Source organism: Ictalurus furcatus, chromosome 19 (assembly GCF_023375685.1).
Source record: "Ictalurus furcatus strain D&B chromosome 19, Billie_1.0, whole genome shotgun sequence".
NCBI classification, from domain to species: domain Eukaryota; kingdom Metazoa; phylum Chordata; class Actinopteri; order Siluriformes; family Ictaluridae; genus Ictalurus; species Ictalurus furcatus.
In genome coordinates, this window is record NC_071273.1 from 26,894,912 (window position 1) to 26,917,710 (window position 22,799).

Below are 22,799 nucleotides of genomic sequence, written 5' to 3' on the forward strand. Positions count from 1 at the left end.
TGGGTGTGTGAGTGTATGGGTGTGTGAGTGTATGGGTGTGTGAGTGTATGGGTGTGTGAGTGTATGAGTGTGTTAGTGTATGAGTGTGTGAGTGTATGAGTGTGTGAGTGTATGGGTGTGTGAGTGTATGAGTGTGTGAGTGTATGAGTGTGTGAGTGTATGAGTGTGTGAGTGTATGAGTGTGTAAGTGTATGAGTGTGTTAGTGTATGAGTGTGTTAGTGTGTGAGTGTGTGAGTGTGTGAGTGTATGAGTGTGTGAGTGTATGAGTGTGTAAGTGTATGAGTGTGTTAGTGTATTAGTGTGTTAGTGTATGAGTGTGTAAGTGTATGAGTGTGTAAGTGTATGAGTGTGTTAGTGTATGAGTGTGTTAGTGTATGAGTGTGTTAGTGTATGAGTGTGTTAGTGTATGAGTGTGTGAGTGTATGAGTGTGTGAGTGTATGAGTGTGTAAGTGTATGAGTGTGTTAGTGTATGAGTGTGTAAGTGTATGAGTGTGTTAGTGTATTAGTGTGTGAGTGTATGAGTGTGTGAGTGTATGAGTGTGTAAGTGTATGAGTGTGTTAGTGTATGAGTGTGTGAGTGTATGAGTGTGTGAGTGTGTAAGTGTATGAGTGTGTTAGTGTATGAGTGTGTTAGTGTATGAGTGTGTTAGTGTATGAGTGTGTTAGTGTATGAGTGTGTAAGTGTATGAGTGTGTAAGTGTATGAGTGTGTAAGTGTATGAGTGTGTTAGTGTATGAGTGTATGAGTGTGTGGGTGTATGAGTGTGTGAGTGTATGAGTGTGTGAGTGTGTTAGTGTATGAGTGTGTAAGTGTATGAGTGTGTTAGTGTATGAGTGTGTGAGTGTATGAGTGTGTAAGTGTATGAGTGTGTTAGTGTATGAGTGTGTAAGTGTATGAGTGTGTAAGTGTATGAGTGTGTTAGTGTATGAGTGTGTAAGTGTATGAGTGTGTTAGTGTATGAGTGTGTTAGTGTATGGGTGTGTAAGTGTATGGGTGTGTTAGTGTATGAGTGTGTAAGTGTATGAGTGTGTAAGTGTATGAGTGTGTAAGTGTATGAGTGTGTTAGTGTATGAGTGTGTGAGTGTATGAGTGTGTGAGTGTATGAGTGTGTAAGTGTATGAGTGTGTTAGTGTATGAGTGTGTTAGTGTATGAGTGTGTGAGTGTATGAGTGTGTGAGTGTATGAGTGTGTGAGTGTATGAGTGTGTAAGTGTATGAGTGTGTTAGTGTATGAGTGTGTTAGTGTATGAGTGTGTGAGTGTATGAGTGTGTAAGTGTATGAGTGTGTTAGTGTATGAGTGTATGAGTGTGTGGGTGTGTTAGTGTATGAGTGTGTAACAAGGCAGTTGATCCTCAGTGCTGAACTTCTGTAACAGTAATTTATGTAACTGTGTTGTTCTGCACAAGATGTGAATTACACACCGGATGTGTGTGTGGGAGAGAGATAGGTTTGTGGTGGATGGGTGTGTATGTGTGTGAAAACGGCTGCATTTGTATACACACTGATTGAAGTCGTGAACATCTCAGTATTACTGATCATATCGACTCTTACTTAGAATTCCTTTCATTAAAACTCATCTAGCTTTTGGGACAGAACCTTAAAATGTCTAATTGTAGTAAGAACCTGTGATGAACAAACTGAGAGAGAGAGAGAGCGAAAGAGAGAGCGAGAGAGAGAGAGAGCGCGAGGGAGAGAGAGAGCGAGGGAGGGAGAGAGAGCAAGGGAGGGAGAGAGAGAGAGAGTGAGGGAGAGAGAGAGCGAGGGAGGGAGAGAGAGAGCGAGGGAGGGAGAGAGAGAGAGAGAGAGCAAGGGAGGAGAGAGAGCGAGGGAGGAGAGAGAGAGAGCGAGGGAGGGAGAGAGAGAGAGAGAGAGCAAGGGAGGAGAGAGAGCGAGGGAGGAGAGAGAGGGAGAGAGAGAGAGAGCGAGGGAGGGAGAGAGAGAGAGAGAGAGCAAGGGAGGAGAGAGAGCGAGAGCAAGGGAGGGGGAGAGAGAGAGAGCGAGGGAGAGAGAGAGTGAGGGAGAGAGAGCGAGAGCAAGGGAGGGGGAGAGAGAGAGAGCGAGGGAGAGAGAGAGTGAGGGAGAGAGAGCGAGGGAGAGAGAGTGAGGGAGGGAGAGAGAGAACGAGGGAGAGAGAGAGCAAGGGAGGGAGAGAGAAAGAGCAAGGGAGGGAGAGAGAGCAAGAGAAAGAGAGTGAGCCAGAGCGGGCGAGAGAGAGTACTACTCAGTAACATTATGTCTGGTTTGATTTCGTCTCAGATGTGTCAGGTGACTCAAACGGTGCTGAAGCGACTCAGGGTCTGAAACACGGAATCAACTTTAAGAAAAACAAAGAGGGAAAATGTTTCATTGTGTGTTAGTGTATGAGTGCGTTAGTGTATGAGTGTGTAAGTGTATTAGTGCGTTAGTGTATTAGTGTGTAAGTGTATGAGTGTGTTAGTGTATGAGTGTGTTAGTGTATGAGTGTGTAAGTGTATTAGTGCGTTAGTGTATTAGTGCGTTAGTGTATTAGTGTATAAGTGTATGAGTGTGTAAGTGTATGAGTGTGTTAGTGTATGAGTGTGTAAGTGTATTAGTGTGTAAGTGTATTAGTGCGTTAGTGTATTAGTGTGTAAGTGTATGAGTGTGTTAGTGTATGAGTGTGTAAGTGTATTAGTGCGTTAGTGTATTAGTGCGTTAGTGTATTAGTGTGTAAGTGTATGAGTGTGTAAGTGTATGAGTGTGTTAGTGTATGAGTGTGTAAGTGTATTAGTGCGTTAGTGTATTAGTGTGTAAGTGTATGAGTGTGTTAGTGTATGAGTGTGTTAGTGTATGAGTGTGTAAGTGTATTAGTGCGTTAGTGTATTAGTGCGTAAGTGTATGAGTGTGTTAGTGTATGAGTGTGTGAGTGTATGAGTGTGTGAGTGTATGAGTGTGTGAGTGTATGAGTGTGTTAGTGTATGAGTGTGTAAGTGTATGAGTGTGTTAGTGTATGAGTGTGTGAGTGTATGAGTGTGTGAGTGTATGAGTGTGTAAGTGTATGAGTGTGTTAGTGTATTAGTGTGTTAGTGTATGAGTGTGTAAGTGTATGAGTGTGTTAGTGTATGAGTGTGTTAGTGTATGAGTGTGTGAGTGTATGAGTGTGTGAGTGTATGAGTGTGTGAGTGTATGAGTGTGTAAGTGTATTAGTGTATGAGTGTGTGAGTGTATGAGTGTGTTAGTGTATGAGTGTGTGAGTGTATGGGTGTGTTAGTGTATGGGTGTGTTAGTGTATGAGTGTGTAAGTGTATGGGTGTGTAAGTGTATGAGTGTATTAGTGTATGAGTGTGTGAGTGTATGAGTGTGTGAGTGTATGAGTGTGTGAGTGTATGAGTGTGTTAGTGTACGAGTGTGTAAGTGTACGAGTGTGTTAGTGTACGAGTGTGTAAGTGTACGAGTGTATTAGTGTACGAGTGTGTGAGTGTATGAGTGTGTGAGTGTATTAGTGTGTTAGTGTATGAGTGTGTTAGTGTATTAGTGTGTTAGTGTATGAGTGTGTAAGTGTATTAGTGTGTTAGTGTATGAGTGTGTTAGTGTATGGGTGTGTAAGTGTATGAGTGTATTAGTGTATGAGTGTGTGAGTGTATGAGTGTGTGAGTGTATGAGTGTGTGAGTGTATGAGTGTGTTAGTGTACGAGTGTGTAAGTGTACGAGTGTGTTAGTGTACGAGTGTGTAAGTGTACGAGTGTATTAGTGTACGAGTGTGTGAGTGTATGAGTGTGTGAGTGTATGAGTGTGTGAGTGTATGAGTGTGTTAGTGTATGAGTGTGTAAGTGTATGAGTGTGTTAGTGTATTAGTGTGTTAGTGTATGAGTGTGTAAGTGTATTAGTGTGTTAGTGTATGAGTGTGTTAGTGTATGAGTGTGTTAGTGTATGAGTGTGTGAGTGTGTGGGTGTGTGAGTGTATGAGTGTGTGAGTGTATGAGTGTGTAAGTGTATTAGTGTGTTAGTGTATGAGTGTGTGAGTGTATGAGTGTGTGAGTGTATGAGTGTGTTAGTGTATGAGTGTGTTAGTGTATGAGTGTGTGAGTGTATGAGTGTGTGAGTGTATGAGTGTGTGAGTGTATGAGTGTGTAAGTGTATGAGTGTGTAAGTGTATGAGTGTGTTAGTGTATGAGTGTGTAAGTGTATGAGTGTGTAAGTGTATGAGTGTGTTAGTGTATGAGTGTGTAAGTGTATGAGTGTGTTAGTGTATGAGTGTGTTAGTGTATGAGTGTGTAAGTGTATGAGTGTGTTAGTGTATGAGTGTGTTAGTGTATGAGTGTGTAAGTGTATGAGTGTGTTAGTGTATGAGTGTGTAAGTGTATGAGTGTGTGGGTGTGTTAGTGTATGAGTGTGTAAGTGTATGAGTGTGTTAGTGTATGAGTGTGTTAGTGTATGAGTGTGTTAGTGTATGAGTGTGTAAGTGTATGAGTGTGTTAGTGTATGAGTGTGTGAGTGTATGAGTGTGTAAGTGTATGAGTGTGTTAGTGTATGAGTGTGTAAGTGTATGAGTGTGTAAGTGTATGAGTGTGTTAGTGTATGAGTGTGTAAGAGAGAGAGACAGAGAGAAAAAGAGAGAGGGAGAGAGAGAGACAGAGAGAGAGACAGAAAGAGGAAGAGAGAGGAAGAGAGAGGGAGAGAGGGAGAGAGAGAGAGAGAGAGAGACAGAGAGAGGAAGAGAGGGGGGAAAGAGAGAGAGGGGGGAGAGGGGGGAGGGGGGAGAACTCACATAAACTCATGAGCTAAAGTAAGCGTATGTGCCATATTAATATTTATCAGATACTATTCATTCATTAATAATATTATCTCTTTAAAGTCCACAGAAAGGTGGTTGTTGTTATTGTTGTTGTTGTTGTTGTTGTTGTTGTTGTTGTTGTTGTGGAGGATGTGGGCTGTGCATGTCAGAGAGTCATAGGACATGGTGCTGTAGCCCGATCTGGAAAAGGGTTAATGAAGTAACAGAAAATGGGGAAGTGCAGTTTCTGGACGTTTTGTAGGCGTCTCTGTGATAACAGCAGAGGCAGTAAAGTGAAGTGCAGACAGGAAGTGCAGACAGGAAGAGGTAAAGCCTCTGGAAAAAAGCCTCTGGAAAAAAGAAGATAATTTTCAATTTGATGGCCACACCGTGTCTCAGAAAAGTTGGGACGGGGCAACAAAAGGCGTGGAAAGTAAGCGTTAGTAAAAGGAAACAGCTGGAGGAACATTTTGTAACTATAAATGTTTTCTCATTTGTAAATGTAAATGCAACTAATTAGGTTAATTGGTTAACTGCCTCTCGAAGATCCTCTTTCTATACCCAATCACCATACTGACCTGTTCCCAATTAACCTCCAGCTGTTTCTTTTTACTAACACTTACTTTCCCAGCCTTTTGTTATCCCGTCCCAACTTTTTTGAGATGTGTTGTGGCCATCAAATTCAAAATGATCTTATTCACTTTATTTATTAATGGTACATTTCCTCAGTTTATACATTTGATATGTTTTCTATGTTCTATTGTGAATAACACACGTTTATGAGATTTACAAATCATTGCATTCTGTTTTTATTTACATTTTACATGGCGTCCCAACATTTTTGGGATTGGGGTTGTACTTAAGTGTATTTTAATAGCAGTATGGGTAGTTACTGAAGTATATATGACATGTGGGATCTTCATAACAGTATATTTATAATGTACTTCAACTGTGTGTAGAAATGACACTCATAAATCTACTCAAGTGCAGCACTACATACGTTTCAGATATCTTAATTACAATTTAAGCAGACTTTGTGTGATTATTACACGTGTGTGTGCGTGCGTGTGTGTGTGTGTGGAGGAGACAGAATCCACCGCTCCGATGCTATAAACCACACTGAGAACCCAGGTTTAGGATGAGACTCAGGAGAACATGCTGTACTCCAGTGGAACATGAAGCAGAAGTTCCACCTCATTGTAATTCCTCACATCTGAACCCTTGAGCTCTTCAGTGTTTATTTTACAGCTTTGGTTGGTGTTTTTCTGGGTCGGATCTCTTCTCTCTCGCCCGATACACAGCTCCTAACGTTATTCATGAGGTGTTTATCACTTTATAACGGACTCCCGCTGCACTGACCTCATCGTGCCAGTCTTTATAAATTGTTTTTCACATTTTTGTGAGGGTGGAGATATTTTTTGAATACGCTGCTTGTGTGGATAGTTTTATTTTTTTTAAACAGAGGAATACAAATTATGTTTTCAAAAAGTGTATTGTGGGCAGGGCCTGATATGCTGTTTTGTTTAGACTAGACTAGCTGTAATGAAGATTAATTAGCAGAGTCAGATGTACAGTATCTTCATGGGTTTGTCCTCATTTACAGTTGGTGACATGGTGGTGAGAACTTCCACTTTTCAGATGGGGGAAATGATACTGAAGGACATGACTCAGCTAATGTAAAACCATTAAGATATGGGTGGAAAGGACATGGAATTTAGTCCAACATAAACAATGTCTGAGAATCCACAATGGCTAATAACTGCAGCAGAATGTGATTTAGCGAGTACACAGGAAGTAGATAAGAATAATAGAGTTACATTTACACAGTGTATCTGCTGCTATCAGCACTTTAAATGTAATAATTTTACCATATTCAAGACATTTCCAAAACATGTTAAGACCTGCAGGTCACATCGGATAGAGTTCATGAAGATACGTCCATTCTGGGTTTAATAACTATAGTAAACTTCTATACATGTAGATGTAGAGACCAGATATGAGATTACTGCAAATGTTACCACTCAGACAGCCTAAAGATCACTGCAGATGTTCTTCATAAGACTGTAAGTGCTAAGCACAGATCATACTCCAGTCTCCATCATTAATAACTTTAATACAACGCGAGAGAATTAAAGTTAAAACTCTAATGACGCTCATACTGGAGCTCCGTTTAACACAGTTAGCACTTTTTGATTTCATAACAAACAGTTATATGAGTAATGATTTATAATCCACGTCCCAGATGGGCTTTGAGTGGCACAGAAGCTAATCACAGTCTCACCATGACCAGACTTAATCCTGACCGGAGAAAGTTCTAGAACTGTAAGGTATGAAGCATTCAGCCTCTAAAATGCTCTTTTTCAAGCTGTCTAAAATGTCCTAAAATATTTTTTTAATAAGATTTATGGTTTAATCATGGCAAACCCTTATGAGTGAATGTCAGGATTAGGACACTAATAGAGGAACATATTAGTATATATATCTAGGAATATACAGGAATATAGGTGAATATATGTAGGACCCTAACCCTAGCTCCATCCATCCATCCATCTTCTATACCGCTTATCCTTTTCAGGGTCACGGGGAACCTGGAGCCTATCGCAGGGAGCATCGGGCACAAGGCAGGGTACACCCTGGACAGGGTGCCAGTCCTAACCCTAGCTGATATCTAAGAATATCAGTGTGATTCTGTCAAAATGGCTTCATAAATAATAAACTTTATTTGTTATGTACATGTACCCTGGGGGCTGTCAGTATACTTTGCCAGGACATCCGAGTGTAACCCTGTGTGGGAAACACTGCTAGTAATTTTCTGTACTTTTCCATATTACTAAGTACCTGAATCAAACTATGTTTATCTTAATGTTGAAATTAGAGATGCACCGATGTATCGGCCGATAAAGACAATTTATCACGCTATAGGCCATCGGCCGATAGTTTAAAATGATAATATGATGAGGGCCAATTATATCCTGTCAATCAAAAGAGGGCGGGAAAACTCATCGATTTTGTGCTGTGTGTAAAGATGTCTCTTGTGTGGAATGACGATAAAACTGCAGTGTGTAATCTCTGTAATCTCTGCACTGATAACATTTTACACCGGACGCTGCAGCAGTGAAGCGCGAGTTTCAGCGTCGAGTCTAATTAATATTTCTCCCGCACTGCTCGAGCTGAATTAAAGCCTCAGTACACTGTTTAAAGATTTAAATGAAGCTGAGTGACAAAAAAGTATATATTGCACAGAAAAATATATTTGTAGAGTAGTATGTTTCATATCCAGTGAATGTTAATATATAAAAAGTGTATATTATATATGACCAGTTTGATGTCAGTGATGAAGTAGAAATGCTTGTGTTTGTGGAGAGTGAATGTGAGACTAACAGGAGGATTTTTACAATTCAGTCAATTAATTCTGTTAATATGAATTAATAACATTCAATAAGTTAATAATCTTACTTTAATCTTCAGAATCGAGTTCATGTGTTAATGTTAATTAGAGTCATGTGTTTTCTGTTGATGAGACCAGTTACTGTGAAACAACTTGCTGAAATGGAGAGAATAAAGTTTTTATTTGCATTTCCTTCAGAATTGTGGAATTAATTATTAATAATTTAAAAGAAGGCAGAACTACGGTATCAGTTATCGGTGTCGGCCGATATCACTCTGAATAATCGGTTATCGGTATCGGCTGAGAAATTTAGTATCGGTGCATTTCTAGGTGAAACAGTACAATAGTCTATAGACTACAATATAGACACATTGATCAGTAACCTGGTTTTAAATGTGGACTATCTGCTGAAATCTGCTGTCCTGCCTGATTGCATCACCCTCACTTCCTGTCCTGTCTTAACAGTAACAACAAGAATGAAATAAGAAACACTTCATTACAAAATAAAGAAACATACAAATGGCCAAGTCATGTTCTGAGTACATGAAAACTACGTTGTCTAAAAATGGCACCTTGCTATTCTCTAGTATGCGAAGAAAAGAATTTCACAGACTTCCTGTCCTGTCTAAAATTAACAACAAGAACCGAAACATACAATTTTGTATAAACTGTAGAGACCGTTGTGTGTGAAAATCCCAGGAGACATGTGACAACTTTCCCATACGACAGTATGTAAGCACTTCTAACCACCTCAACGTGCACAACAAATCTGGTCTTTGATTACGTTTATCAATAATAAACAAAGTCTCTCACCTGAGGACTTAAAATGATCAACTGTAACATGATGAGCTCTGTAACAGAGCCTGCAGTGTCGTTTTAAACCAGAATTAGAGCTCCAAAGTAGACTGAAATGACTGTTTCTATCCCGTGTTCTATCCTATCTTGTTCTAATGGCAGCTTTTTTTTCTCATTTAAAACACTTGTTTCTGTGAAGATGTAAAATTACCTGGTGATAAGATTACACGAAGGAAATGTAACGCGTGTAAAAACAAGCTGAGTAATCGTATATTTGTTTTATAATAATATCATAGTAAGAAATATGGTATAAATCTGTGCATATTCAAGATATTATCTTGCTAAGACGTCATTTGAGTCAGTCTAAAACACTCAACACTCATCTTTATTTTCCCTTCTTTAGTTCGAGGTCATGCTTAGCGATAAATACTGGGTTTAATAATAATTTAGCAACAATAGCTACGTTAGGCAAGTACCTCAATAATGTTAGCATTACGTCTCCTGTTGTTCAGTCGCTAGACCAAGTAAAATTACTTTATTGTGTAAATTGGTTTATCAGCCTAGTTCATTAACAGATTAGCTAACATAAATTAAAGAGTAATAATTAGAAGAAGCAGTAAGAGAAGTAACAATACTAACAGCGTTCTATTACATAAATTTTTATCACGATTAGATAATTAGATGATTGACAGGTGGGCGGAGTCTGTGTTGCTCACTTCTAGTCTGCAGGGGTTGACAGTCAGCACATTAAGGGCAACGCACTCTATTTTCTCACTTCCTGTTTGGGTTTGTATTCAGTTGGACTTTGGTCAGAATTTAACATTATTAAAAGTTCCTCAGATGGTTGTGTGTCGTGGTAAAAAACACAGAGAAAAATCTCACAAAAATAAATATTTTTTTTTTTACAAACATCACACAGAAGTAATTTCAGCAATCTTCCACTGCTGTGTTCTGCTCTTTCCTAGAACCAGTAAATGATGTTTTTTGTGAGTTTGAGGAGTTCAGTACTGAGGGGTCTGACAGTATCAGCATGAAAACTGACACAAAGGAAACCTGTCTCAATGTCAACATACTGCATTACCATAAACCTGCTTAAACGCTCCTAAATATCTCATCTTAATTGCTCTTGCATCTGAAAGCCTGGCACCTGTTTTCACCACAAACCCACACACACCCAAATACACCCACACACACTCACACAGTAAACTGCCAAAGTAGTCAAAATGTGAGTCGAATTATATATATTAAATGTATATAATATTAAATGTATGTTTATATATATATATATATATATATATACGTCCAAGTGCTTTTTTATTGAGCGCAGGTGTAAAAGTAAGCATTGAATATTTTTGTCTAACATGTTAATCTGATTTAAAAGTAAATAAATGTATTAATATGACATTAATATGAACAAAGCTAACTAGCATCACTAGCATAACTGACTAATGCAGGGGTGTCCAATCTTATCCAGAAAGGGCCGGTGTGGGTGCAGGGTTTCATTCCAACCAAGCAAGGTTAGGGAGTAATGACGACTTCTGCTAATTACAAAAACTAGCCTAAAAATACTGGAACAATTAGCTTTTTTGGGTAAACAGTTTGGTTTTATTAGCTGTTTGTTTCTTCTTCTGAAGTTTGTCTTTTGTTAAGAAGCAGTTTCAGATCCTGACTCAATACAAATATACATTTTGTTCATTATGATGAGAAAACATAGGCTTTATTAGCACTACTCCACTCTGCTGATAAAAGAGTTTAACTTCTTAAGAGTTTAGAAAATTGTATGAGATTTTGAATCTGTGTGAATTTTCAGGAATTATTAGAGTAAGATAAGGTCTTTATGGATCCTCCAGTTCAGCAGGTGGCGCTCATGAACTCAGCATTTAGATAATCCTGCTTTACACCATTATCTTATCACATACTACACTGATGTTCTTTAGCATGTAGTGCGTCTTTTATTTATTCTAAAATATTTGATCATTTATCATGAAAATGTTTGTTCAATTTTATGGTATTGTTATAAAATGTGTAATAATATATAAACATATAAATCTGTATGTTTCAGGACGGTTCACTGCTCTAAACATTTCTGGAAGCTGAACGTGGCGACCATGGAGTACGTCAATCCTCCAGACAGCTTCACGCAGGACGAACTCGGTGAGAGCATTTCACCACTTTAACTATCTGTAGAAACCTGAACATCACACATCACAATCCTGCCTCAATACTGCCTCAATCCCATATCAATACTGCCTCAATACTGCCTCAATCCCATCTCAATCCTGCCTCAATCCCATCTCAATACTGCCTCAATCCCATTTTAATCCTGCCTCAATCCCATCTCAATACTGCCTCAATCCCGCCTCAATACTGCCTCAATCCCATCTCAATACTGCCTCAATACTGCCTCAATCTCATCTCAATACTGTCTCAGTCCCATCATAATACTGCCTCAATCCTGCCTCAAGCCCATCTCAATACTGCCTCAGTACTGCCTCAATCCTACCTCAATCCCATCATAATCCTGCCTCTATCCTGCCTCAATACTGCCTCAATCCCATCTCAATACTGCCTCAATCCCATCTCAATCCTGCCTCAATCCCATCACAATACTGCCTCAATCCTGCCTCAATCCCATCGCAATACTGCCTCAATCCTGCCTCAATCCCATCACAATACTGCCTCAATCCCATCACAATACTGCCTCAATACTGTCTCAATCCTGCCTCAATCCCATCACAATACTGCCTCAATCCTGCCTCAATCCCATCACAATACTGCCTCAATCCTGCCTCAATCCCATCACAATGCTACCATAATCCTGCCTCAATCCCATCACAGTACTGTCTCAGTCCCATCACAATACTGCCATAATCCTGCCTCAATCCCATCACAATACTGCCTCAATCCTGCCTCAATCCCATCATAATACTGCCTCAATCCTGCCTCAATCCCATCACAATACTGCCTCAATCCTGCCTCAATCCCATCACAATACTGCCTCAATGCTGCCTCAATCCCATCACAATACTGTCTCAATACTGCCTCAATCCTGCCTCAATCCCATCATAATACTGTCTCAATACTGCCTCAATACTGCCTCAATCCCATCTCAATACTGCCTCAATCCCATCTCAATCCTGCCTCAATCCCATCACAATACTGCCTCAATCCTGCCTCAATCCCATCACAACCCCACCTCACTTCCACCAGAATCCTGTCTGAATCCCAGTACAATCCTGCCTCAATCCCGCATCAATACCATCACAATCTTACCACAGTCACACCTCAATCCCATCTCAATATTGCCTCAATGCTGCCTGAATCTCACCACAATACTGCCTCGTCCTACCTCAATCCCATCTCAATCCCCTACACACCTGCATGTAACAGTCTAAATTTCTCTTTACTAATACACTAACTCCTTTTCTTTCCTCTTACACGTTGCTTTCCATCATGAAGCTGGACTTCCTCACGGTTTGTTTAAAGCGACTCACTGCACATTATCACAGCGTTATCTGACCAATATTTCATTATAGTCGAGTATTCATGACAGCCCTACATCTAATTCCTCATATGATACAGTATTGTGTGTGTGTGTGTGTGTGTGTGTGTAGAGGTGGTACATTGTGAAGATGGGGGGTTGGAGTTTGTGGAGTTGGACCCTCCTGACCCTTGGACAACTGATCCCAGACCTGCTGAGGAACTTCAGCATGGAGAGGTTATGGTAACACACACACACACACAAACAGGTCAGGAATGTTAGTCTTAGATCCTCCTAATAACGGGCTCTTGCTCATTGAGCCTCAGGGTGTTGTAGGGGTGTGTGTGTGTGTGTGTGTGTGGGTGGGTGGGTGGGTGTGTGTTACATGTTATACAGGAATAATTAAGTGTACTCATTACTGATCTTTAACAAATGAGAACAGTGATTAAATAAAGAAAGCGTGTGTGAGGACACCGAAGCATGACTATGAGCATGTTTTGAAATTAGAAAGGAACACATCAGGAACTCTGAGGTTGGAGACCTGAGTTGGCATGTGTAGATGTGTAGCGTGGAGTGTGTAGATGATGTGGTGCAGAATAAACCAACAGAGTTCCTCAGTTCCTCGATGAGAGAACTTCAGGAGGTGATGAATCAGGTCAGGAAACTCAGGCTAGTTCTGTGAAGATAAGATCTGAATAATATGAGAATATACCTGCTGTGTGTTGTGTGTGTGTGTGTGTGTGTGTGTGGGTGTGTGTCCTCAGCTGACTTATATCACACACGCATGTGTGGAAGTGAAGGCAGGGTCAAAGCGGATGATGTTTGATCCGTGGTTGGTGGGTCCAGCGTTCGCTCGCGGTTGGTGGCTTTTACACGAACCTCCATCAGATGCACTGGAGAGACTCTACACTGCAGATCTGGTCTACATCAGCCACATGCACTCGGATCACCTCAGGGAACTGCTTATAATTAGCATAACATCTCATGTTGCGTGATCATGTAGAGCAGATGTTGTGGCTCAGGATCACTGATCAGAAGGTTGAGACCAGGTACTGCGAAGCTGTCACTGTCGGGTCTTTGAGAATAAACTATTGTTTCTAACCGGCTTTGGATAAAAGCATTTGCTGAATGGGTGAATTTAAATGTAAACAAATATTAGCATGACAAATATTTACATAACTCCTCAAATATCGTCTCCATCAGCTGCATGTCCTCAAATTACATCATCTACCTCTGCAACTACCACTGCATGCATTCATACAGAATACTGACATCAGCATGTGCAATAGTCATATAACTGTAGAAAAAAACTAGTTTTTGTGGAAATACATTAAATATAAACATTAAACATTATAAACATTAGCATGACATCTATAAGATTATTAAACCTATTTCTAGACATTTCACTCATTTCCGCTTGAAATCGGCAGATAATAATACTGATTTTAGGCATTTATTTCTAGAGAGAAGCAAAATTATCTGCTGATAGAATAAGAAATGTTTAAAGCATGGAAATAGGTTTAATACGCATATTTAGTTTTAATGTAATCATATAACAGATAATATTCAATAAATCTGAGTGTCAGGTCTTTCCAGGTCAAGTGGTCTAGAGCTGTTTCTCCTGTGAAAAAAGTAGTAAAAGTCTCCAGCTCAGAAGTTACTCAGTGCTTTTATCACAGGAGAAACTCCACCACAGGTCTGTGTATGACACTGTACATCAAATCTATTCACACTAACTGTGCACCTGTACCAACATCATAGATCAGGCTGGTTCTTCATGTCTGTGTGTGTTTACACTGTGTGTGTGTTTACACTGTGTGTTTACACTGTGTGTTTACAGTGTGTGTATTTACAGCGTGTGTGTTTACACTGTGTTTACAGTGTGTGTATTTACAGTGTGTGTGTTTACAGTGTGTGTGTTTACACTGTGTGTTTACAGTGTGTGTATTTACAGTGTGTGTGTTTACAGTGTGTGTATTTACACTGTGTGTATTTACAGTGTGTGTGTTTACAGTGTGTATTTACGGTGTGTATGTTTACAGTGTGTGTGTTTACAGTGTGTGTATTTACAGTGTGTATTTACGGTGTGTGTGTTTACAGCGTGTGTATTTACAGTGTGTGTGTTTACAGTGTGTATTTACGGTGTGTGTGTTTACAGCAGTGTGTATTTTTACGGTGTGTGTGTTTACGGTGTGTGTGTTTACAGTGTGTGTATTTACAGTGTGTGTATTTACAGTGTGTGTGTTTACAGCAGTGTGTATTTACAGTGTGTGTGTTTACAGTGTGTATTTACAGTGTGTGTATTTACAGCGTGTGTGTTTACACTGTGTGTTTACAGTGTGTGTATTTACAGTGTGTGTATTTACAGCGTGTGTGTTTACACTGTGTGTTTACAGTGTGTGTATTTACAGTGTGTGTGTGTTTACACTGTGTGTTTACAGTGTGTGTATTTACAGTGTGTGTTTACAGTGTGTATTTACGGTGTGTATGTTTACAGCGTGTGTATTTACAGTGTGTGTTTACAGTGTGTATTTACGGTGTGTATGTTTACAGCAGTGTGTATTTACGGTGTGTGTGTTTACAGCAGTGTGTATTTACGGTGTGTGTGTTTACAGCGTGTGTATTTACGGTGTGTGTGTTTACAGCAGTGTGTATTTACGGTGTGTGTGTTTACAGTGTGTGTGTTTACACTGTGTGTTTACAGTGTGTGTATTTACAGTGTTAGTATTTACAGCAGTGTGTGTTTACAGCAGTGTGTATTTACAGTGTGTGTATTTACAGTGTGTGTGTTTACAGTGTGTGTTTACAGTGTGTGTGTTTACAGTGTGTGTTTACAGTGTGTGTGTTTACACTGTGTGTTTACAGTGTGTGTGTTTACAGTGTGTGTTTAGTGTGTGTTTAGTGTGTGTTTACACTGTGTGTTTACAGTTTGTGTGTTTACACTGTGTGTGTTTACACTGTGTGTTTACAGTGTGTGTATTTACAGTGTGTGTGTTTACAGCGTGTGTGTTTACACTGTGTGTTTACAGTGTGTGTGTTTACAGCGTGTGTGTTTACACTGTGTGTTTACAGTGTGTGTATTTACAGTGTGTGTATTTACAGTGTGTGTGTTTACACTGTGTGTTTACGGTGTGTGTGTTTACAGCGTGTGTATTTACAGTGTGTGTGTTTACAGTGTGTATTTACGGTGTGTGTGTTTACAGCAGTGTGTATTTACAGTGTGTGTGTTTACAGCGGGTGTATTTACAGTGTGTGTGTTTACAGCAGTGTGTATTTACGGTGTGTGTGTTTACAGCAGTGTGTGTTTACAGTGCGTGTATTTACAGTGTGTGTGTTTACAGCAGTGTATATTTACAGTGTGTGTGTTTACAGTGTGTGTATTTACAGCGTGTGTGTTTACACTGTGTTTACAGCGTGTGTGTTTACACTGTGTGTTTACAGTGTGTGTATTTACAGCGTGTGTGTTTACACTGTGTATTTACAGTGTGTGTGTTTACAGTGTGTGTGTTTACACTGTGTGTTTACAGTGTGTGTATTTACAGTGTGTGTGTTTACACTGTGTGTTTACAGTGTGTGTGTTTACAGTGTGTGTATTTACACTGTGTGTATTTACAGTGTGTGTGTTTACAGTGTGTATTTACGGTGTGTATGTTTACAGTGTGTGTGTTTACAGTGTGTGTATTTACAGTGTGTATTTACGGTGTGTGTGTTTACAGCGTGTGTATTTACAGTGTGTGTGTTTACAGTGTGTATTTACGGTGTGTGTGTTTACAGCAGTGTGTATTTACGGTGTGTGTGTTTACGGTGTGCGTGTTTACAGTGTGTGTATTTACAGTGTGTGTGTTTACAGCAGTGTGTATTTACAGTGTGTGTGTTTACAGTGTGTATTTACAGTGTGTGTATTTACAGCGTGTGTGTTTACACTGTGTGTTTACAGTGTGTGTATTTACAGTGTGTGTATTTACAGCGTGTGTGTTTACACTGTGTGTTTACAGTGTGTGTATTTACAGTGTGTGTGTGTTTACACTGTGTGTTTACAGTGTGTGTATTTACAGTGTGTGTTTACAGTGTGTATTTACGGTGTGTATGTTTACAGCGTGTGTATTTACAGTGTGTGTTTACAGTGTGTATTTACGGTGTGTATGTTTACAGCAGTGTGTATTTACGGTGTGTGTGTTTACAGCAGTGTGTATTTACGGTGTGTGTGTTTACAGCGTGTGTATTTACAGTGTGTGTGTTTACAGCAGTGTGTATTTACGGTGTGTGTGTTTACAGTGTGTGTGTTTACACTGTGTGTTTACAGTGTGTGTATTTACAGTGTTAGTATTTACAGCAGTGTGTATTTACAGTGTGTGTATTTACAGTGTGTGTGTTTACAGTGTGTGTATTTACAGTGTGTGTGTTTACAGTGTGTGTGTTTACAGTGTGTGTATTTACAGTGTGTGTGTTTACACTGTGTGTTTACAGTGTGTGTGTTTACAGTGTGTGTTTAGTGTGTGTTTACACTGTGTGTTTACAGTTTGTGTGTTTACACTGTGTGTGTTTACACTGTGTGTTTACAGTGTGTGTGTTTACAGTGTGTGTGTTTACACTGTGTGTTTACAGTGTGTGTGTTTACAGCGTGTGTGTTTACACTGTGTGTTTACAGTGTGTGTATTTACAGTGTGTGTATTTACAGTGTGTGTGTTTACACTGTGTGTTTACGGTGTGTGTGTTTACAGCGTGTGTATTTACAGTGTGTGTGTTTACAGTGTGTATTTACGGTGTGTGTGTTTACAGCAGTGTGTATTTACAGTGTGTGTGTTTACAGCGGGTGTATTTACAGTGTGTGTGTTTACAGCAGTGTGTATTTACGGTGTGTGTGTTTACAGCAGTGTGTGTTTACAGTGCGTGTATTTACAGTGTGTGTGTTTACAGCAGTGTATATTTACAGTGTGTGTGTTTACAGTGTGTGTATTTACAGCGTGTGTGTTTACACTGTGTGTTTACAGTGTGTGTATTTACAGCGTGTGTGTTTACACTGTGTGTTTACAGTGTGTGTATTTACAGTGTGTGTGTGTTTACACTGTGTGTTTACAGTGTGTGTATTTACAGCGTGTGTGTTTACACTGTGTGTTTACAGTGTGTGTATTTACAGTGTGTGTTTACAGTGTGTATTTACGGTGTGTATGTTTACAGCAGTGTGTATTTATGGTGTGTGTGTTTACAGCGTGTGTATTTACAGTGTGTGTGTTTACAGCAGTGTGTATTTACGGTGTGTGTGTTTACAGTGTGTGTGTTTACAGTGTGTGTATTTACGGTGTGTGTGTTTACAGTGTGTGTGTTTACAGCAGTGTGTATTTACAGTGTGTGTGTTTACAGTGTGTGTGTTTACACTGTGTGTTTACAGTGTGTGTATTTACAGTGTGTGTATTTACAGCAGTGTGTGTTTACAGCAGTGTGTATTTATAGTGTGTGTGTATACAGTGTGTGTGTTTACAGTGTGTGTTTAGTGTGTGTGTTTACAGCGTGTGTATTTACGGTGTGTGTGTTTACACTGTGTTTACAGTGTGTGTATTTACAGTGTGTGTTTACAGCATGTGTGTTTACACTGTGTGTTTACAGTGTGTGTGTTTACAGCGTGTGTATTTACAGTGTGTGTTTACAGTGTGTGTATTTACAGTGTGTGTGTTTACACTGTGTGTTTACAGTGTGTGTATTTACAGTGTGTGTGTGTTTACAGTGTGTGTATTTACAGTGTGTGTGTTTACACTGTGTGTTTACAGTGTGTGTGTTTACAGTGTGTGTTTAGTGTGTGTTTACACTGTGTGTTTACAGTTTGTGTGTTTACACTGTGTGTGTTTACACTGTGTGTTTACAGTGTGTGTATTTACAGTGTGTGTGTTTACAGCATGTGTGTTTACACTGTGTATTTACAGTGTGTGTATTTACAGTGTGTGTGTTTACACTGTGTGTTTACAGTGTGTGTATTTACAGTGTGTGTGTTTACAGTGTGTGTATTTACAGTGTGTGTTTACAGTGTGTGTGTTTACAGTGTGTGTTTACAGTGTGTGTGTTTACACTGTGTGTTTACAGTGTGTGTATTTACAGTGTGTGTGTTTACAGCGTGTGTGTTTACACAGTGTGTTTACAGTGTGTGTGTTTACACTGTGTGTTTACAGTGTGTGTGTTTACACTGTGTGTTTACAGTGTGTGTATTTACAGTGTGTGTGTTTACAGCGTGTGTGTTTACACTGTGTGTTTACAGTGTGTGTGTTTACACTGTGTGTTTACAGTGTGTGTATTTACAGTGTGTGTGTTTACAGCGTGTGTGTTTACACTGTGTGTTTACAGTGTGTGTGTTTACAGCGTGTGTGTTTACACTGTGTGTTTACAGTGTGTGTATTTACACTGTGTGTATTTACAGTGTGTGTGTTTACAGTGTGTATTTACGGTGTATGTGTTTACAGCGTGTGTATTTACAGTGTGTGTGTTTACAGTGTGTGTTTACGGTGTGTGTGTGTTTACAGCAGTGTGTATTTACAGTGTGTGTGTTTACAGCGTGTGTATTTACAGTGTGTGTGTTTACAGCAGTGTGTATTTACGGTGTGTGTGTTTACAGCAGTGTGTATTTACATTGTGTGTGTTTACAGCAGTGTGTATTTACAGTGTGTGTATTTACAGCGTGTGTGTTTACACTGTGTTTACAGCGTGTGTGTTTACACTGTGTGTTTACAGTGTGTATATTTACAGTGTGTGTGTGTTTACACTGTGTGTTTACAGTGTGTGTATTTACAGCGTGTGTGTTTACACTGTGTGTTTACAGTGTGTGTATTTACAGTGTGTGTGTGTTTACACTGTGTGTTTACAGTGTGTGTATTTACAGTGTGTGTGTTTACACTGTGTGTTTACAGCGTGTGTATTTACAGTGTGTGTTTACAGTGTGTATTTACGGTGTGTATGTTTACAGCAGTGTGTATTTACAGTGTGTGTGTTTACAGCGTGTGTATTTACAGTGTGTGTGTTTACAGCGTGTGTGTTTACACTGTGTGTTTACAGTGTGTGTATTTACATTGTGTGTGTTTACAGTGTGTGTTTATGGCATGTTTTTTGCAGTTATCCCACGCTGAAGTTACTCACTGAGAGAAGATCAGATTTACCCATATATGTTGGAAACACAGAACGTCCCGTTTTCTGTTAAGTTCCGTCTTCTGTCTGATCGTCTTTTGCTTGTACACTGGTGAAACAGTTAAAGGAGTGTAAAGTATTTATTATACTGCATTACATCACAGGTATCTTGAGAAAAGCGGCATGAAACTGACTAACATCAACGTTGTTTGTTTGGTGTCTGGCAGAACATAAGTGTGGATGTCTGATCTGATCTGATCTAATCTGTCTGTATTAGCATGCGGTTTTCCAGCAGCTGCAAGTCTGATCCAGCGTGAGTCGGGTGTAAAGTCAGTCCTAAACTGAATGCTGAGACGAGTGTAGAATTTCAGTCATAGTATTGTGTAAAGTGATGATAGATAACACCAGCATCAGCCAATCAGAAACACAACTATTGTCCTTTACAGTAAACCAGAGACTCGGTTTATCCATCCGTATTTTTATCTGTATTAAATTAGCTGACGTCAGTAAACGATCATATTAATGGTAAACTTTAACAATACACTACTTCAATGTTAGTAGTTTGTAAAGTCACACTTAGATCATAGTTCAGGTAGATGTTGAGTTGAGCAGTGTTTAAGACGTTACCTGTGCTTTCAGGTAGATGAACAATTACAGTTTATGATCCTGATGGACGGCATTCACCCGGAGATGGACACCTGCATTATTGTGGAATATAAAGGTAATGTTTATATTAATCACAGTTATAATTACACTTCATATAAATTATCATTCAAACCCCAGGAATAAAACCTTTATTATTAATATATTATAAAATCACTCAGGTATATCCCACCCCCTTAGGTCACATGATCCTGAACACAGTGGACTGTACACACCCCAATAATGGCCGCCTCCCACACGGAGTGGACGTGATGTTGAGCGACTTCGCTGGAGGAGCTTCAGGATTCCCCATGACCTTCACTGGAGGAAAATACACTGGTGAGCTGTCTGTCTCTCTTTTTGTCTCTCTCTCTGTCTGTCAGTCTCACTGTCTGTCTGTCTGTCTGTTTCTCTGTCTTTCTCTCTGTATCTCTGTTTGTTTGTTTGTTTATTTATTTATTTATTTATGTAGCACATAGAGTGTCACACAGAGATAATCACAGAAAACAATAAGAGTAAAATCAAGGAAAGCATTTACAACACTCCTTTAACACTGTTTGCAAAAGCCGTATAAAAGTACTCAGAGGTGGTGATATCTCTAGTTTAACTACATGCTGCAGATGGTTCCAGGCCCAGGGAGCAGAAAAAGAAAAAGCATGTTTGCCAAATTCTGAGTAAACCTTTGGGACTTTTAACCGAATGTGTGATTGAGATTTAGTACAATAACTACGTGTATAAAAAGTTAAGAGATTAGAAATATAAGAGGGTAATTTACCTAGAAATGCCTTAGCAATGAACATATACATATGCAATTTCCTCCTATGATGCAAAGCTGTCCATGCCAATGATTCCTATCGTATACAGTGATGAGTACGTGAATTTGCACCACAAACAAGTGTAACGCTGCATGATAGACACGGTCCAGTTTCCTTAATAAAGATGAAGCCGCATGTATATAAACAACTTCACCATAATCAATTATAGATTAAAAAAACTAATCTCCACTATTTTCTTTCTAGCCTCATAAGGAAAGCAGTTTTTTAAATGATAAAAGAACCTCAATTTTGGTTTAAGCTTCTACAGATTATCAATATGTACATTAAAAACTACTTTTTCATCCAACCTTATACCTCAGTATTTATAAGAGCTAACTCTTTCAATGTTGCTCTATCTAAAGTTGAAATGACCACATCCGTTACCTTAGCATGAGTACGACCACAAATCATATATTTTGTCTTTTTTGAATTTAAAATCAATTTCAACATTGACACAGATTGTTGTATAACATTGATTATATTCTGTAAGTTCAGTAGAGCGTGGTTTAAAGATGATGCAGCAGTATGAATGATCGTGTCGTCAGCATACTGAAGTATATTAGGGGAATCCACTCCAAAGACTAAATCATTGATGAAAATAGAAAACAAAAGGGGAGCTAAAATGGATCCTTGAGGAATTCCTTTTTTTACTTGATGGAAAGGTGAACTATAATTTTCTAAACATTGAGTGCGCTCATAAAATAGTTTTAGAACCATTTTAGAGCAGCTTCACTAAAACCTATAGACCCAAGTTTCTGTAAAAAGCTTTCGAAAGGTCAACAAATGAGGCTGCACAGAACTTTTATCTAAAAAAGTTTGCTATCTAAAAAGTTTATGATGTCATTTGTGACTAACATAGCTGCAGTTATGGTACTGTGACCTGCTCTAAAACCCGATTGGTGAAAATTGAGGATATTATTATCAGTTAGAAATTGTTTTATTTGATCATTTATCAATGATTCGAATATTTTAGCTAGAACTGGTAATCTGCAGATAGGACAATAATTATTAGGATCTGAAGGGTCTCCACATTTTAAGAATGGAATGACGATGTGGATTTCCACATTTTTGGTATGGTATTAGAAGTTTTTTTAAAAACAGGGCTCAATTTGATCAAGTCCTGCTGATTTTTAATGTCTGGCAACATTAAGCCTGGGAAGTTGTAATGGGAGAAAAATTAAACACTTGTTCAGGGCAATGTTCAGCAGGATCAACAGATTTCATAAAGGTACAGAATTAATAGACTCAGAACTTAAGCCAGCAGAAAAAAATACTTATTAAATTCAGCAATATCTACTCTACCCTTAACTACAGTTTGGTTGACAATTAAATGATCTGGAACTTTAAATGATAAACTTGAAATCGACATAGATTTAACTAACTTCCAAAACATTATAGGATTATTTATATTTTCATTTTCCATAGAAAGAACATATTCACGTTTTGCATTTTATATTAATTTAGTACATTTATTTCATAATACTCTATAGGAACTCCAATCTAGTGAATCGTTTGTTTTCTTCACCTTTAGCCCAGGTGATGTTTCTCTGTCTAATAAGGGTAGAGACAGTCTCACTAAACCAAGGACTGAAAGGGGCGTGCTTATTACGTATAGTTAGAAAAATCTTTTTAAAGTAATCCCAAGCTAAATTTACATCTGTATATATGAAACAACGCCCAGATCACTATTATAAAGATCATGTATAAAAGCCTGTTCGTTGAAATGTTTCAAAAATCTTTTAAAAATAAAACCTTGCAATTTCTCACACAGACACTGCGCAGTGGTCACCGATGTCTTTATAAAAGACTCCAACTGCAGTAAACTTGTACTTATGGA

The 22,799-nt window shown here is 38.9% G+C and overlaps 1 protein-coding gene across 1 annotated transcript in view; it reads left to right on the top strand.

Annotated features, from left to right (window-relative positions):
* cmah (cytidine monophospho-N-acetylneuraminic acid hydroxylase) overlaps positions 1 to 13,556 on the top strand; it is a 34,605-nt gene extending 21,049 nt beyond the window's left edge. Inside the window, exons 2-4 of the mRNA XM_053650059.1 lie at positions 10,980 to 11,071; positions 12,532 to 12,641; positions 13,163 to 13,556. Coding sequence (XP_053506034.1) covers positions 10,980 to 11,071; positions 12,532 to 12,641; positions 13,163 to 13,393 — 433 coding nt within the window. The 3' untranslated portion in view covers positions 13,394 to 13,556. The remainder of the gene's footprint in view (positions 1 to 10,979; positions 11,072 to 12,531; positions 12,642 to 13,162) is intronic.
* The last annotated feature ends 9,243 nt before the right edge of the window (positions 13,557 to 22,799 follow it).